Source organism: Peromyscus leucopus, chromosome X (genome assembly GCF_004664715.2).
Source record: "Peromyscus leucopus breed LL Stock chromosome X, UCI_PerLeu_2.1, whole genome shotgun sequence".
NCBI classification, from domain to species: domain Eukaryota; kingdom Metazoa; phylum Chordata; class Mammalia; order Rodentia; family Cricetidae; genus Peromyscus; species Peromyscus leucopus.
This window is the reverse complement of record NC_051083.1, coordinates 72,150,861-72,168,525: the sequence shown is the minus strand read 5'-3', so window position 1 is coordinate 72,168,525 and position 17,665 is coordinate 72,150,861. Positions and strand designations below refer to the sequence as shown.

Sequence of the window (17,665 nt, the reverse complement as noted above, 5' to 3'; positions counted from 1 at the left end):
AATAATTTGATGGTAGGTTAAATGTTTAAAGATAATACATATCCTAATGACTCTGAAACACTTCTGAGAAACATTTATAGCACTAGAAAGAATGAAAACCAATTCTTTCTCATCTTACCATCTTTACTCTAACACTAAACAGCTTAGACTTTTTTGTTTTTAGAATAAAGGATCTACCACATTTGTCTTTCTATATACTTGAAATTTAAAAGAGAAAAACTGAAAAATGCTGGCCATGTAATACCTAACTATTAATGGTTTGTGTAGAATGTGAGAGGTCTCAATATGGATCCGTGCCTACAAATGTCTTTTCAACTTGAGCAGTATCCTCCTGCTTCTGCTAACTAGACAATCATAAAACTGACAAATTTCTCAGTTTTCTAAATAATACATGGGTTTTTCTTTTAACATGTCAGTGCAAAGGATCAATTGTGCCCCAGTGTTCTTCATGATGCTGATTTGCCTTGACAGCATTCCATTAAACCAATGTGCTTTTACCCTCCTGATGGTTCCTTAAATATTCCTCTGAGTGATGTACATGTGATTTTTTAAACACATTCCCAAAGATGTTTGCAGTTATAAGAAAACTCTATGGCAATATAGTCATAAAAAAGATGCTAAAACAATATAGCTGTGCAACAAACACTTCCTGTATGTCCTTGATCTTTCAAATAGTTTCCTTCAATAAAATATTCCTACTTACTCTCCACGAAATGTTTATACTTGAAGCATTTCAATTTGTTAAAGAAATATGACTAAAATATTTGGAATTGTTTTATATACCTCTTGAGGGAACAAAGATACTTTCATTAAAGCATGCATGACAACTTTAGAATCTGCATAAGGAAAATAAATGCCTCGATATGATATCTTTGCTCAGTATTTTATGGGAGCAGGTACTCTGACCAGCAGAAGCTCCACTGATTATTTCCCAGCAGAAGGAAGCAGTCTAGGATCTATATGGAAGGGCATTTCCAATCTATTTTTATAATGAGGTGAATATTTTTATAGATGCTGTTTAATATATAAAATGCCAAGTTTGACTATTTGGAGGCATAAAAAGATTTTTTGACTCAGTAAAAATGATTTAGATGCAGTTCAGCCTTAAGGTATTCTGGGGGTTTCTTTGTTAATTTCTGTAAGACATGTAAGGCACACATTAGGATATTATAATGATCTTGGAAAGAAGGCACTTGCAACTGCTTGTGTCCTAGCTAGAAAAACTTGACAATTAAATTGAAACAGACAAAATGACCTATTTTGAAAATGCATTAGTGAAAGGAGAACCTGGCCCAATGGGCATGCAGGAAAAAATTCTTGTGTGGTAACCATCTCAAGATTTTGCTTAGAAATATAAGAACATTATATTTTATAATAATTTAATAAGTATCATTTTTCAAGAAATGTTGCAACTTTGGAAAAGCATGCAATAATCTTAACACAAGCAAAATTTTGGTTTGGTTCTCTTTTTCATTGCTCTTGTGTCCTGTCTCTTAGGCTTTTCCCAGGGAACTCTCTTCTTAGCAGCATTACTCCTAAAACATTCTTTCACAATAATATGTAAACATCTGATAAATCTGAAATTTATAATAACTTGAGGATTGTTGAAATTTGCATTAAACTCATTCAATGAAAGTTGGGAATGACACAAACAGTTAAATTTCCTAAAGTCCATGAAATCATCTTACAGATAAGGCATCTCTGAGGAATTACTTTATAGTACTGAATTAGTATATCCAATTCTGGAAAGAAAACATGATATTTGAGAATGTGTATCTAATCAAATTACCTCAGCATTTTAAAAGCCAAAACTCCAATACACTATTAGAATATATGTTCCCTACAGCAAAGGGCCATATTATGTCTTGATACTTAATTTTTACACCAAGAGCCAGTGGCCTCAATAGTGGCTCCTACAATGATTATCCAGTGATAGTTCCAGAACGGTAGTGATTTCTTTACTAGTATACTAGGACTACTTTTCCTCTTCGATTTATATCTTATTGCATAATTACTTACTAATATAGTTGGAGCAGAATTCACTAAGAGTGTAATAAATTAAAACTCAGATTGAATTATGGTAAATAGATGTGTAATAACTATTCTTTCATTGTTATATAACATGTAATCTGTATAAAATATCCAGTCAAAAAATACATATAATATAAATATTTGTGTACTAATTTAGTGAAAATTAATTTAAAATGTGTCTTATTTAGTTATTAAGGATTAAGAGTTAGGTCTCATTCTTCTTTGTAGGCCAAGAGACAATTAACCTAACAAGATATAGTAACTCCTGTGAAGACTTTTTGAGAATTTATAGTTCAGTGAAAGATCTTCCCCTACATCACTTCTCCATGTGTCTCTATTCATCCTGTTTCTTCAGAAAAAACCCTAACCTAAGTTCTACCTCTCAACCTTTGGGGTCAAATATACATAACTTGGTGTGAGCCTTCCTACCCTTCTGTTCTTCCCTCTAAACAATCTTATTCCCTCTGCCCATTTTGGTTGTCAGTTAGGGGTTGGAAAGCCAGATTAACTTTAAGGGAATTTTATCTATAAACTATTGATTTTGATGCCAATACTTCTGTGACTTAACCCTTTTTATGAGTTATTTTATCAGTTTGTGGATATACTCTAAATTTTATAAAAGTCAGAGGTCATATCTCTTCTCCCTATATCAGTTCAGTTACCACATTTCAGTTCTTAAGTTTTCTTTAAAGTCACAACCTTTGTGCTTCTTAATATTACTAGGGGCACTGGGAGTTTTCTTACATAGCAAGATTAGTTTACACCTATAAAAGCCAAGTATGAGGTTAAAGTGTTACTAAGTTTGCACAGGCAAATTCATAGAGTATAAAATATCTAGGAAATGCATGATGAGTCTAAATCTTGCAATTAGTCTATGAATATATAATCCACCAAAATCAATTAACAAGCATTAGAATGGCATACCACTTCAGAGAAACTACTTGGTATTTCCTCAATGTGAGACAGAAAGTGATTGTGTAGCCCAGAGGTTCTGGGTATATAGCTAAGAGAAATAAATACACACGTTCTGCATAAAACCATATATATGCACATAGGTGTTAGTAGCAGCATTATTAACAATAGCCCTGCTACGTGTGGTAATTTTATATAGCATACTATCGACTAAGACAGGAAAAGGAAAGAATTAAGATTTGATAATACTATAATAGAGAAGAGTTATATAAACATTATTCCAACGAAAGAAAACATGCACTAGAGATCACATGTTAGATGATTTCAGATATACAAAATATGTAGAATAAGCAAATTCAAGAGTAAATGCAATGTGTAAGTCTTGTCTTAATGGGTATAAATTTGAAAAATTATATCTGTAATTAATTCATAACAGATGTCTAATTTTGTAAAATTACTATAAACACTGACTTTAATTATCAAGGAACTGGAATTGATTCTATATGAATCATATCTTTGTAAAATTCATAAAATTCTCTAGATGTCTGATACCTTTCATAGATTTCTACTGAGGTGTTAGTATTTATTAACTGTCAGTCCAAATACTAGGTTCATTGCATATATAGTGCACATTCTTAACTGTAGTGCTGATGATACCCAGCTATGATAGATACTAATAGTAAGAATTTACAATATATAACTTTGCAAATCCCTTATATGTATATGTCTGTCATAAAGAAGAATTTACTGAATGTGGAAAAATGATGTTCACGCATATACTTAATATCCTTTTCCAAAGGAAATAGGAATAATCATGAAATATCAATATATCATAGCTATTATTTTATTTATTGACATGTGCATACTCTTAGGAAACAAATCCTCAAAAACCAATTATGCTTTAGATCCCAGGTTCTTAAACTGTGGATCACAACTCAATATGAGGTCAAGTAAGGAAATGCAGTGTTCACAAAATGTTTGCTAACAGTTAAGAAGTTTCTGAATGTACAACTACCAATACATTAATTCAAATAAAATGTGTAATTCAGGTAAGTTGTTTGTGGTAGTACTAATTTATGCTATATCACCTTACTTCACTGCTGCCTTGTTTTTAATGCAGAACATATGAATGTTCCACTGTGTGTGATAGCATGCTAAGAAATGCCAAAGAACACTACCTAAAATATCTCAGTAAAGATGATTCCAGTATATCATACAAAACTTAGTTACAATGTTTAACTGAAAATACAGACACATATGAACACAACCATTTAGTTACTAAAAACAAAAACCCAGTGTGTAAATTATCAAAAATAGTGTGACTTTTATATGACTAGTTCACAGAACAAAATAAAACAAAAAGAACATGGAAAAGAGATTTATAAAAGAGGAGGGTAGTTAACAGGTTTGGGAGGGTGATAAAAGTGCATGTTTATGAGAATAATAAGAATGCATAGCCTACATCTAAGAAATTGACCACCCCACCTGGGCATAACTAATCAGCCTTAGTGGGTATTAAAAATTAAAACAAAGTAGGGAGGAAAATGGAAGATATGTTGACAGTGGTTGCAGGAGCTGGATAGAGGAAGTGGGTATGGATATGACCAAGATACACTGTGTGTGTGTGTGTGTGTGTGTGTGTGTGTGTGTGTGTGTGTGTGTGTAAAATGTTAAAAAATAAAACAAATATAGTTAATAAAATGCATTAATTGAATTTTTGCTTGATACTATATCAAAACTTCCAATAACTTCTAAAATAGCTGTAAACATATTCCTACTATTTTATACTACAATATTTTACGTAAAGCAAAATTCTTAGCATTTCAAAATCTAAAATAAAACTTGTAGTTAACCCTGAAAACACTGAAAATGCTCTATCTTCTTCACTAACAAATGTTCACCCAAAGTGAATTTCTTCACGTGAAAACAAATAAGCACATCTATCTCAGTAGTGTATAAATTTGATTTTGTCAGTATTAAGTTAAAATCATATATGTACTTGCAAATTTTGTTTAAATGAAGATTTAAAGATTTACTAATGGTAAGCATTTGATTTGCCTAACTTTGTTATATAATTCTATACTTGGGGTTGCAAAAAAAAATTCACTCAAAAGAGGTTGTCATGAGTACTGCATTTACATCATTTCTGGCTCTCCCTTTTCCCACTCCATTTCTTCCCATGTCCACTCCCCCCTTTCAAATGTGTGGAATTCTCAAAACACATTTAAAATATTGTAAAAATAAATATGACTTCTTTATATAATAACAAAAGGTAGGTTCTAATGGGAAAAACTTAGGAAGCTCTGCTATATTATAGTGTTTGTATATTGTAATAAAATAATCACTTTTTTAACCAAGTGACAATTCATGAATGTTTTTGAAATGATAAAATAATCTGTTATTTACTATAAACTCTATTTATGAAGACAATATACAATTAATAATAATATGATAACTGGATTGCAATAATCACCTCTTGAGTTTTAAAGAAAGGATTAAAATAGTGTATGATTTGCCCCTGATTTAGGAACTATTGCTTAAACTTGAAATTATTATACTCAGCAAATTAAGTCACTTTCAGAAAGATGAATATCATGCTTTCTCTTATTTGTGATCCCCACCTAGACTTCATATAAACACATTAACACACACACACACACACACACACACACACACACACACACACACGCCATGAAAATAATAGTGAAACTGTCTTAGGAAATTAACAGAACTAATGGGAAGAAAGAAGAGCAAAGGAGGATTTGGAGAATATCTTTAAAGTACATTATACACTTGAATTAAAATGTACTTCAGGAATGCAGTTCCATGTAAAAGGAATATGCACCATTTTTAAAAGAGCTACTACTTACATTTTTCTCATCTCGCATTTTTCATCCTTTTAAATTTAGTTTGAAATGATAGGACAGGCGTCCTGGAAGACAGTAGAAACTCAATTTCCAAATGCCTTGAGGACAATAGCACACTAGGTAAAACTCAGCCTGGCTTACTAAAGATCAAGTCCTGTCTGGCCAACCTAATCTCCCTTCTCTGACAAAATGACAGCTTGAGAAATAGAAGAGCACATTAGATGCAATTTATGTTGACTTTATCATGACTTTTGACAAGTCTAAACAACTGACTCATCAATAAACTGAAAATCAAGGCAGGTCATATACCTGTAAAGAGTTCACAAAAAGAAAAAAAAAATGGTGCATTCAAAAGTGATCACAATGATCAATGTCTATTTGAGACTATGATGATTTAAACAAAAGGCCTTCTGAGATATCCAGAGCAGAATAAATATTTCTGTCTGTGTCCTGAACATTTACAGAGGCACATTTGAATCAGGCAACAAAAACGTAACACTTGTGAAAATGAGTTCAGAATCTGGTGGCAGCACTAAACATAATATCTTGTAAGAAATAAATAGTATGGACTACCAGAACATCAAATTCAGGATAGTGTTCAACTACTAAGTAAAAACAAGAGAACTGAGAAATGATCACTGATGTTAAAAAAACAAAGCCTGGTCTTTTCTGAAGGGAAACAGAGGAGCATTGGATTTGGAAGAGAAGGGAGTTGTGGTGGGGTGGGCAACTGGGAGGAGTGAAGGAAGGGGAGGCTACAGTCTGGATGTATTGTGTGAGACAATAAATAAAAAGAGAAAAAGAATTAACTTTTGTAAAACAAACCTTAACAGCACTTCACAGAAAAGAAGAGCCCAATTGATGTGTTAAGAATAGGCATAATGTTATACTGGTATAGGGATGTGTGAGTAGTATAACATTCGCTAGATCCAAGATTGCACTAGCCCTAGGGAGTTGACTAGGTTTACAGTACCAGGCATGAATTCCCTCTAACTGAGTAGTCCTAGAGTACAATTACAAAGAAGATAAATGTAGCTCTTACCCCTCATCAAAAAGGATTCTTTTGCAAAAGATTGAAATTACTACAGAGATCCATTACTAGTCAAAATGAAGAGAACAACTTGCCTCCAATTGATATATAACCAATAGAATCATCTATAACATAACCATGCCCCCTACACCTAATAGTTAAGAAACTTCAAGGAATAGGCCTCAGAAAAATAGAACTAGATGAGGATGCCTACATGTTGAAAATGTCTTCTAAATATGACGTGGGTGTTATACATTTAAAATATTAACAATATGGTTGCCAAAAAGCAATTAATAATATTAGTTTAGATGCAATTGTGGATGGAGGAAATTTCACAAGACCCCAATACTCCTATACAGAGAACTATAGACAATCAACTGCTACTAAAAGAGGTAAAATCAGTTTCTCCAGAAACATGATACCTGATAAGTTAGCCAATCAAGTGGCCAACCTTAAACACACAGACAGACAGACAGACAGACAGACAGACAGACACACACACACACACACACACACACACACACACACAAAACCCTCAGGGGTGTACATGGACAAAAGACTAAATGGACCCAGTAGGGTGTGTAAGTGTAGTAATACTTAAAGGAAAACAGCCATGAAATTGAGGAGGAATGCAGGAGACAGGAGAAAAATGAGATGGGAGATGGAAAGAGAGAAATAAATTCTCAAAAATTAAAAACATTAAAGTAAAATAAAGAATAAATACTATAACTCTCTCCAGTAGCAAGAGATGCCAGCTTACATTGTTTTTAATATGTTATCAGCTTACAAGAAATGTGTATAGAAGAGGAAATGATTACAATTTCAAGAAAAAAAACACTTCCAGAAATAGTTATTTGGAATCATGATCAACTACAAAAAATCAGGCTTCATCTGAATCTCTAGAAACATGTTCATATCTAATGAAATGTTTGAAAGCAAAGAGAAAGAACACAATCATGAGATTTTCTAATTGAACACTGCAAGTTAACACGAACAATCATGGGATTTTCTAATTGAACACTGCAGTTCTACATGCTTCAACTTTTCTACTGAAACCTATATTTTCTAAGCACCAAAGCCATCACCATCTGCTTTACAGAAGCTAAACCAGTACAAAAATCAGAATAAGCAGGAACTTGGGGGATAAAGATTTATATGCTCATCATCTTAGATTCTCCAGAAGAAATCATGGTGCATATATCTTCTCCCACAATGCAATAGACGTGAAAATAACCATTGTATTTTTACTAGTATGTAGAAGTATGTCAAAGATTTCGTTATAGTCATTAAAAAAGACCCACTGCTGTATAACAACATTTCCTACTTGATAGCTACAATTAAAATCACTCAGGCATCTATTTCCCACAGACTCTCCATAGCCACAACCAATGATTAATTGCAAAGCTCCAGGCGCAATAATACACAGACTAATTTCCTAAAACAATAGAAGATAGAATTTCTCATTCAGATCCAGTGAAACACAGATTGTTACTTATGCTGAAATCTTGATGCAGAGTCATGGTGCTGCCATTATAGAATCTATTAAGTACCAGGAATCAGAGAAACTACCCACCTGTTTTCGCAAGAGAAAATGCTATTTATTCCTTAAGAATCTTGAAGCATTTATAGTTGCTTTTCTTTTTAAATCCTAATTTTATTAATTTTAATTCCACCTCTTGTTTTTAGTTTTACACAATTATTGAAAAGTGTTAACTGAAATGAAATAAGAATATATGTCAATATTCTTTTTTCCCATAGTCATTCAAACCTCTCAACTAAATATAGGCTCTCTGTATTTTTATATCAGTGTTCTTTATGTCTTTTGATGAGTCAAAATATTTAGAAATTTCTTAAGGTCATGGAGTATGGACTCTGATTATGCCTAGGTGGTTTGTGTGAAGAGAAAAATTCAGAATGGTTAACCAAATTCAGAATGGGTGACCTCATTCTCTCTAGGAAAATACTAATTTTCCATATACTATTCTGTGTTTAAATGTAGACAAGATGATATTTCAAACCATATTTTGATAAAAGTTATTACACTTAAATATAATCCAGAAGTTCCACAATTAAATGACAAGGGTCAATTGTGGGGGTTACAAAATAAAAAGTAGCAACAAAGGATGTTGGTCAGTCTGGATCACTGCAAGGAGTGGAATAGCCTTGAACTCACTGGCACAGGAAAGTCTTGCTGAACAGAACACCATTAACATAGGCACTAACATCAACAATTAACAAGTTGAACATCATGGAACCGAGGAGTTTCTATAAGGCAAAGGAAACCATCATTTGGGCAAAGTAACAGTATACAGAATGGGAAAAGTTTTTTTAACCAACTACACATCAGATAAAGGACTAATATCTAAAATATAAAAAGAACTCAAAAAATGGGATATCAAGAAAACAAAGAACTCAATTTAAAGAGAGAGTGAATATCTAAACAGAGAAATCTCAAAGAAGAAAACACAGTTCAGAAGCACCCAAATAAGTGTTCAACATCCTTTGTCATCAGGGAAATGCAAATCAAAACTTTGAGGTTTCATCTTTACCCTACCAGAATGGCTAAGATCAATTAAGAAAAGTGACAACTCACACTGACTAAGACGTGGGGAAAGGAGGACTCATCTATTGCTAGTGGGAGTGCAAAGCCATATATCACTGTGGAAATTAATGTGGTGGTTCTTCAGGAAGCTGAGAATAGATCTTCTTCAAGATCCAGATATAACACTCTTGGGCATATACCAAAGGAATATTTCATACTACCATAGAGACACTTGCTCAACCATATTCATTGCTGCTCTATTCACAATAGTTGGAACCAGGAATCAGCCTAGATGTATATAAACAGAATAATGTATAATGAAAATATAGCTATTTATGCAATGGCATATTACTCAGCTCTTTTAAAAAATGAAATTTACAATTAAATGAATGGAGCTAGAAAAAAAAATGATCCTGAGTTAGGTAACTCTGACCCAAAAGGATAAATATGGTTTGTTGTTGGTTATTTTTGCTCTTTTTTTTGGGGGGGGTTTGCCACCCAGCTCCCAAGTAAATCACACATGGAGGTTTATTCTTAATTATAAATTTCTAGCCTTAGCTTGGTTTATTTCTTGCTAGTTTTTCTTAACTTTAAATTATCCTATCTACCTTTTGCCTCTGAGCTTTTTCCTTTTCTTATTTCTATATCTCTTACTTTTACTCCTAAGAAGAAATAGAATAAATAATTATGAATGGATGGGGTGCAGAAGGGACCTGGAACAGGAAGATCAAATAAGGAGGGGTGGAAAGAGGAGATTGAAGGACGGAATACAGGAAAGGACAGCAAAAAATAAGGAATATTTGAATACTTTTCTTTAGTTTCTTTCTGTTTCATTTTACTTTATCTTATTTTCATATTATTCTTTAGATACCTCTTTTCTAAAAAGAGATAGAAAGTGTATGGATTTGGATGGGACAGGAGGTAGGAGGATCTTGGAGAAATTGGGGGGATATTGTATGAAAAAATGGCTATTTTCATTAAAGAAAAAGTTTCAAGTAATATGTAGGAACTTTCAAGGGAGCATAAATACAATGCACTTGTATGAAAGATTTCAGGGGAATAATCAAGGGAAAGATTTCAGGCCAAGTAGATTTAAGTTGAGGAGGGAGAATACAGAGGAAGATAAAACAGGGAATAAGGGGGGGATAAATAACACTAAAGACCTTTCAAAAAAGACATATGGGAACTTATGACTTTAAACGCTTCCAAATATATAGATAGAGATAGAGATACATATAAATACATACATAAAGAGTTAATTGAGTTATCTTATCACAGAGCAGCAATGAATACTAGACAATAAGAAAATATGAAAACAGGATGGTTCAAACCAAGATGCTTCTTCCTAGATGGTCTCTTTTATAATGTTGGAATATACTCTACAACTATTGAAGGAGAAAAATAATCACTAATTATACACAGTTTTGAACCCTGTGAGTTATAACAATGACTGGTTTGGCAAGACACCTATCAGTGCAATAGTACCATTTACATCATGAGAGTAACCGATGACAAAGTCAATGGATTTAATTATCACTTAGCAATATGAAACCTATACCTGACACCATTATCAGGCCAAGAACTTAAGGCTGGTCAAGTCATAGGCCGGAGGGAAAAACTTACTACTATTATTCTGATAAATGAACATAATATTCTGACTGACTCCAGTGATTTATCATAATACTTATAGAACAAAACATCTTAGCTCAAAACAAGAAGCTGAAATTTGCAATAGATAGCAAGTGCAGTTGTTGGAACAGGTATGACCCCCCCTAGACTCATGCATTAGAATACTTGATCCCCACTTCGTGGAACTGTTTGAGAAGGATTAGGAGGTATGACATTGTAGAAGGAGGTCTGTCACTGGGGGTCTGTTTTTAAATTAAAAGATTCACTCAATTGCCATTGTGCTCACTTGACCTGCTATTTGTGGATCAAAATGTGAGTTCTCAGCTGTTCCCTGCTGTCATGCCTTTGCTCAGCTATCATAGACTATAACCCCCAGAAACAAAATACACAATTAAATGGTTCATTTATCAGTTGTGTTGGACATGGTGTTTTCTTATCGCAATAGAAAAGCAACTAAGGAAGTGATTAACACAAAGACCAAAAGTTGGACAAGTTGATAGATTAAGATATTACAGAAACCTCACCCCTAAAGTAATATGTATACCTCACCACCCCTCACAAGGCTTAGGGATCAGTACAGAACACAGAGAAAAAAAGAGTGACAGAGTTGGTGGATGACTACAAGGAAACATCTAGACATAGCAGGACATCTGCACAAATGAACATACAGTGGTTTCAATAGCATGCACAAAACCTGTACAAGCTGAAGACAGACCAAATCACAGCATTGAGGGAAAATTTAGCATGTGATCTCACCCCTAGCATCAAAGCCATTGGTAACTGATAGCTCATGGGAAAGGGAGAGTTGGTCCCTGATAAGTGGACCACACTTCAATGGAAAAAGAAACATCCAAGAATATGTCTTAATGAGTCAAAATAAAATAAGACAAATCTAGGTGGGCAGAAAAACGGAGTTAGAAAAGAAAAGAGTTGGGTGGGGGAGGTGAATGTGTTCAAAACACATTATATGACATCCTTAAAAACAAAAATGAAAATAATTTTGTATTGAACAAATATGGCATTTTCTCCATCCTTACGTACAGCTCTCACCCAATATATGAATATGATCTGAAGGCTTTGGGAACCAGTCATTTGTAAACAACTATTCATGGAGATAGTACATTCACTCTAACATATTTGAAACACCAATTTAAATATTGCATACTCATTGGAATCTTTGTATGGCTCTCTTAATACATACACATTTCTTCTTGTTTCTATATTTTCATAGTACTTTATTTCTCCTGTTTTCTTACTGCCATCTACTTCAGATTAGAGTAACATGTATACTGATTTGTTTTTTTTATACCTCCTTTCTTAGATCACAATAAAATTCAGGGATTCTTAGTTTCTGCTTTTAGAGAACAAAATATTGTCTGCTCATTGTTAAAATATCATGCATCATCACTGTTAATTCAATATAAAAAAACACTGTAACCTCAAGGACTGAATTAAATAATGAGTATGCCTAGTGACACTTATTGTTTATGAAATGCCTGTTATTTGCTAGGTACCTCAAGTCATTACATGTATCAAAACACCAAATGACTATTAGCTTATTACTTAATTCTCACATTTATGTCACCATGTAAATGAAAATTCAGTGTGTATTCCTCACTGACAACTCATAACACACACAATTGAATATTATTATTGAATTGAGTATATTTTGTTTGTCTGATAGTATCCAGTATCTACCATGTAAGTAAAAGCTTAATTATTCTCTAAGACCAAACTTTCCTTTGGGTTATATAGTCAACTTCCCACTTCTGTTTAAACTATGAACATTCAGGAAGAACATGCCCATAACTAGTAATTAGACCATAAATTTTGCTGACTCTGATCTCCCTTTTCAAGACCATGTACTTCTTTTTCTTCCTGGAAGGCATTAAAATAAACTAAGTTGAGAAATCTGGCCCAGTCTTTGATCCCATTCAAATCTTGAGATAGGAAAACTAAAGACATCAAAGACATATTGGTCTCTCAGAATAAGAGACTATGTCACATTAAATCCTTAAAATAAATATACATTTGTAATGTAAACTTTTAAAACTATAATTTATTATTTTGTATTTTATTAAGCATTTTAGTTATGCAGGCTTTGAAAAAAACACAGTAACTTCAATAGACTAATACCATACTCTCGATTCAAGTTGGCTCTCCTTTACTACACAGGGTGCAGAGCATGCTATACTACATCAAAACAAACTTTAAATGTTATGTGGTGAATAAAAGAGACTATATTTCTGTTTTATAGTACCCCATATAACATCAAATACAGAGGGAAATTTTTCTTATCACAGCAATGTACACATTGAGACATAGAAGATTATATCTATAAAGTAAAGTTATTAATTAGGTAGCCTGGAAATTGAAATAACTGGTATGCTACAAAATATTTTGTGATCATTTGTTATAAAGAAGAAAGGTATTTCATAGAAAGTCTTGCTTTAAAATTAGTATTCTGAAATACAAATGATGTAGGGCGCTGAGTAAGTACACAACAAACTTATTATTTCAAATTATAATTCATAACACTAAATTTCAAAAGATTTTTTTTCCTTAAACTGGTCACATTTCAGATACTTTAAGGCTGATTTTCAGCTTGAGCTGATAGACCCTTGGACACAGAAGCTGATAGTTTTCTCCTTGTTTTCTCATTTTAATATGTTTTAGTCTAATGATTAGATCAAGACAATGTCTTTTCATAATACAGTGTCAATGACTATACTGAACCCTGAAAAGATCAACTCTGTGGATGGAGTTAGATATAAGATCAAATACTAAGGCTGAAATTCACTAGCTTTACAATGTGGGCAAAGCAAAGTACTCCATACCTCTGTTTCTTTATTTACAGACAGCAAAGGTTAGAACAATCTTCTCACTGGATTTTGGTAAGAATTATAAGATCCAGAGTTCCAGATATTATGAATTCATAAAATATATTTTCAATGCTATATAGAAAGAAAATACCACTTGCTGAAAGAATTCTAAGTCTATAATTCACCAGGAACATTGCAAGTTTCCATGAGGGAAGTCAGAGTCATTTTACATACTACTTTAATTAACTACTTTTCTAACTCTATTCAGTTTTCCCTCCAAAATGAAGTCATAGCATTCTTTTTACATCTGGAAACCCTGAATTTAAGAGATAAATCTACTCATCTACCTGCTGCATTATTTTGAGTTTAATTGTAGAGTTAGCTTGGGAACTGTATTTCCTGAAACCATCATTAGTCACCTCAATTGTTATTTTTCTCTAAAATTAAATCTTAGTCATTTATTTGTCAGTTTATCTACATGTGCTAATAGTTACAATCACATCCTTCCAAAATATCAAAACACTTTCATATGACAAAGGTCAAAATACAGTTATCATAGGATAAAGGAATAAAAGCAAATAGTATGCAGTGAAAAGACATGACTGATTATACAAGCATCTTTCTCCCTCTCTCTTCTGTCTTTCCTTTCTAGCTCCTTGTTGTACTGCTTTTCAACTTAGGCATTGTGAATAATGCTTTGTGTCTACCAGAACCATCATTCAGCTAAACAGGTGGTTTTACAATTGAAAAGACTGGCCCAAAGAACCTGGAACATGGGCTGTGCCTTTCATTTTGAGAATGATGGAGTAAGAAGTATGGCTTGAATTGGGAATTGGGCACTGCATTTATAACAGGGAGTACAACAGCTAATATAAGAATTAGAACTAAGTTGCATCACAGAAGAACAGTAGAAAGATGGCAGGCATGATGAATAAGGAAGAAGAATGGTGTGGATTTAAGGTCAACCTGGGCTTTGTAGGGAAACCTTGTGTCACAAACAAAAACAGAAATTTCTAAATGTTTATGAAATGGGAATCTGGGTTATAAACTGTGATAGTTTTCTAATTTGAGTGTACATCTTACAAAAAAGCTAAAGGCTTTCAAACTAACTATTTATCATCAAAGCACAGATAATATTCTTGGCTCTTTTTTCTTCCTCTCATCCATCCTATAATAAAACAGTAAGTGTTGCCTTTTGGTAACTGCTCAAGGCACTCACCTGTGTTAGAATTAAGGTCATCTGGCTCTGACTCAGCCCCATTTTGGCTTCCATTTCCCTGCAGAGTATTCATTGCCATAAGCTTCATCTTCTGGAGCTTCATTGCCTCAGCCATCGCTGCAGCTGTTATACCTAAAGTAGAACCATCAATTTAAAAATGGGACTCGTTTCTTAATGATAGTAAAATGTGTGCATAGTTATTTAACAAGAATATGCTGCATGGTACCAGCAGAAAAGTAAATCACAAGTAAGCATTGAAATAATGAATATTTGAAAAATATATTTTCAACTCATAATAACTTCTTATTACAAATAGCATGAAAATATATTTTAAAGAGATGAAAATATGTGTCTGATCCACAATTAAAAACACAGAAAAACAAATAAGTAAAAAGGCCAACCATTGCAATTGTTCATTTTATTGATTTTAAGTAAAGAAGTACTAACTGCAAGAAGAGAAAGTAATCCAGGATGTAAAATGTGTGTGTGTGTGTGTGTGTGTGTGTGTGTGTGTGTGTGTGTGTTAAAATGAAATTAAAAATATTTGTGAGCAAGACTCCTGACATATCTTTAATAAACACAATTAAAAGTTCCAATATTTATTCATATGTCTAAGCAAATACCATCTGTATGCTCTGGAAGGGAACACTGGTGAGCAAACTCAGAATGTAATGTAATATCAAACTGCTGAAGAATCATTTTATAATAGTGCTAGAAGGAAATTGAGAAGATATGTTCAATTTCTTCTCTTAACAATAAGAAAATAGTAAAATTTTATAGCTCAGATATATACATAAAGATAGGTGGCAAAGGACCACATTTGTTAGTGAAATTTACAGGTATTAAAGTTCTAAATCAGCTTGAAAGTGAATTTATGAAAATCATGAAAAGATAATTTCCTCTTGCCATATTCAGTCATACATTGCTAGTTCCCAATTTATAGCTTCTTTCATTTGACTCAAAGTTTAGAGATGTAAGCTATATCTCCCATGCTCTAAATTAGATTATGATGTATATTACAATTACTTTATACTCATAAATTATAAAATCTCGTTGAGTCTCTAGAAAAGTTGGAGAATATATGTTTCTTCAAGTAGAACCACAGTCAAAATAACAAAGAAGAAAAATGTTATCAGTTATTTAAAAATGTTTTAGTACATTACTTTTTACTTCAACTGTCAAATTAAATTTTTTCAACAAGTTGTTTATAATAGGAGTACATTTAAGAAAAGAGAATGCCTTGGCATATATTCCCCCACTGTAGTATTGGGGATGGAATGCAGACGAAGTAATAAATTTAATTTGAGAATAACAAATTTTACTTAGGTATAAGAATTTCAGCATATATTAGATAATTAGAAAATGGTTATTGTAATGAAAGAAAGATAACTATAAAAGTGAAAGTGCTATAATTTCAGTTAAATACACAGACATAATTCTTTGACAAATAAACTTTGTTGTTTTAGTAATGGATTCTCAGATCAGCTCTTTTATGAGGTTTCATATATGTATGTATATGTAAAATTAAATATAATAAGTGGACTGTTGATCTGAAAAGAGACTTCACAAAAGAAAATATAAAAATGGCTAAGAAATGTCTGCAGAATATGTTCGTCACCTTGAGCAATTAGGAGAATACAAAATCAAGCAACTTTGAGAGTTCATCTTACCCCAGTTAAAATAGCTAATATGAAGAAAACACCTGACAACAAATGCTAGAATGCACATGAGGGAAGGGGAGCTCTCATTCACACTTGATGGGAATTCAAATTGGTGCATCCAGTCTGAAAAATCAGTGTGTAAAATTATATACATAATGATATAACATATCTAGTTATATTTACATAAAGTTATGATATATGTGTAAATATATGCATATGTGTTATATATAACATATATAATTACAAATATATATATATATATATATATATATATATATATGATTTTATAGATAAATACCATTCCAGTGTGTATATGTATTGCATTATCCTTATTCAATCATCTGATAAAGGACATTTAGGTTGTTTCTATTTCCTAGCTATTGTGAACAGAGCAGCATTGAACATGGCTGAGCAAGTATCCATGGAGTACATTGCTGAGTCATTTGGACACATGCCAAAGAATTGTATAACTTAATCATAGTTCTACATCTAACTTACTGAGAATTCTGAGATATTTCATAGCCATTTTTATATTTCCCTTATGAACTCTCTGTTCAGATCAATGGCTCACTTTTTAATTGGATCATTTGTTTCCATGACTCTTTTTCTGTTTTAGTTTATATAGTCTGTATATTAACCCTCCATCAGATGTATAGCCATAGAAAATTCTCTTTCGTTCTGTGGGTTTCCTCTTTACTCAATTGAGAGTTTCCTTCGTAAATGAATGAAACTAGAAGATACAATATTGAGTGGAGTAATGGAGACTCAGAAAGACACATGCTGCTGCATGTTCTCCCTCATCTGTCGTCCATAGCTACAAAATACTCATATGTGAGTATGTAACATACAGGAATCTCAGACACTAGGAATGTAAAAAGGCACTATAGAAGGGACAACACTAGAGAAGGAAATGGCAAGCTACAAACAATATGAAGGAGGAAATGGGAAAAAT

At 32.7% G+C, this 17,665-nt stretch overlaps 1 protein-coding gene across 1 annotated transcript in view; it reads right to left on the bottom strand.

The window, feature by feature from the left end:
• Dach2 (dachshund family transcription factor 2) overlaps positions 1 to 17,665 on the bottom strand; it is a 274,883-nt gene that overhangs the window by 174,264 nt on the left and 82,954 nt on the right. The window contains exon 2 of the mRNA XM_028874764.2: positions 15,053 to 15,184. Coding sequence (XP_028730597.2) covers positions 15,053 to 15,167 — 115 coding nt within the window. The 5' untranslated portion in view covers positions 15,168 to 15,184. The remainder of the gene's footprint in view (positions 1 to 15,052; positions 15,185 to 17,665) is intronic.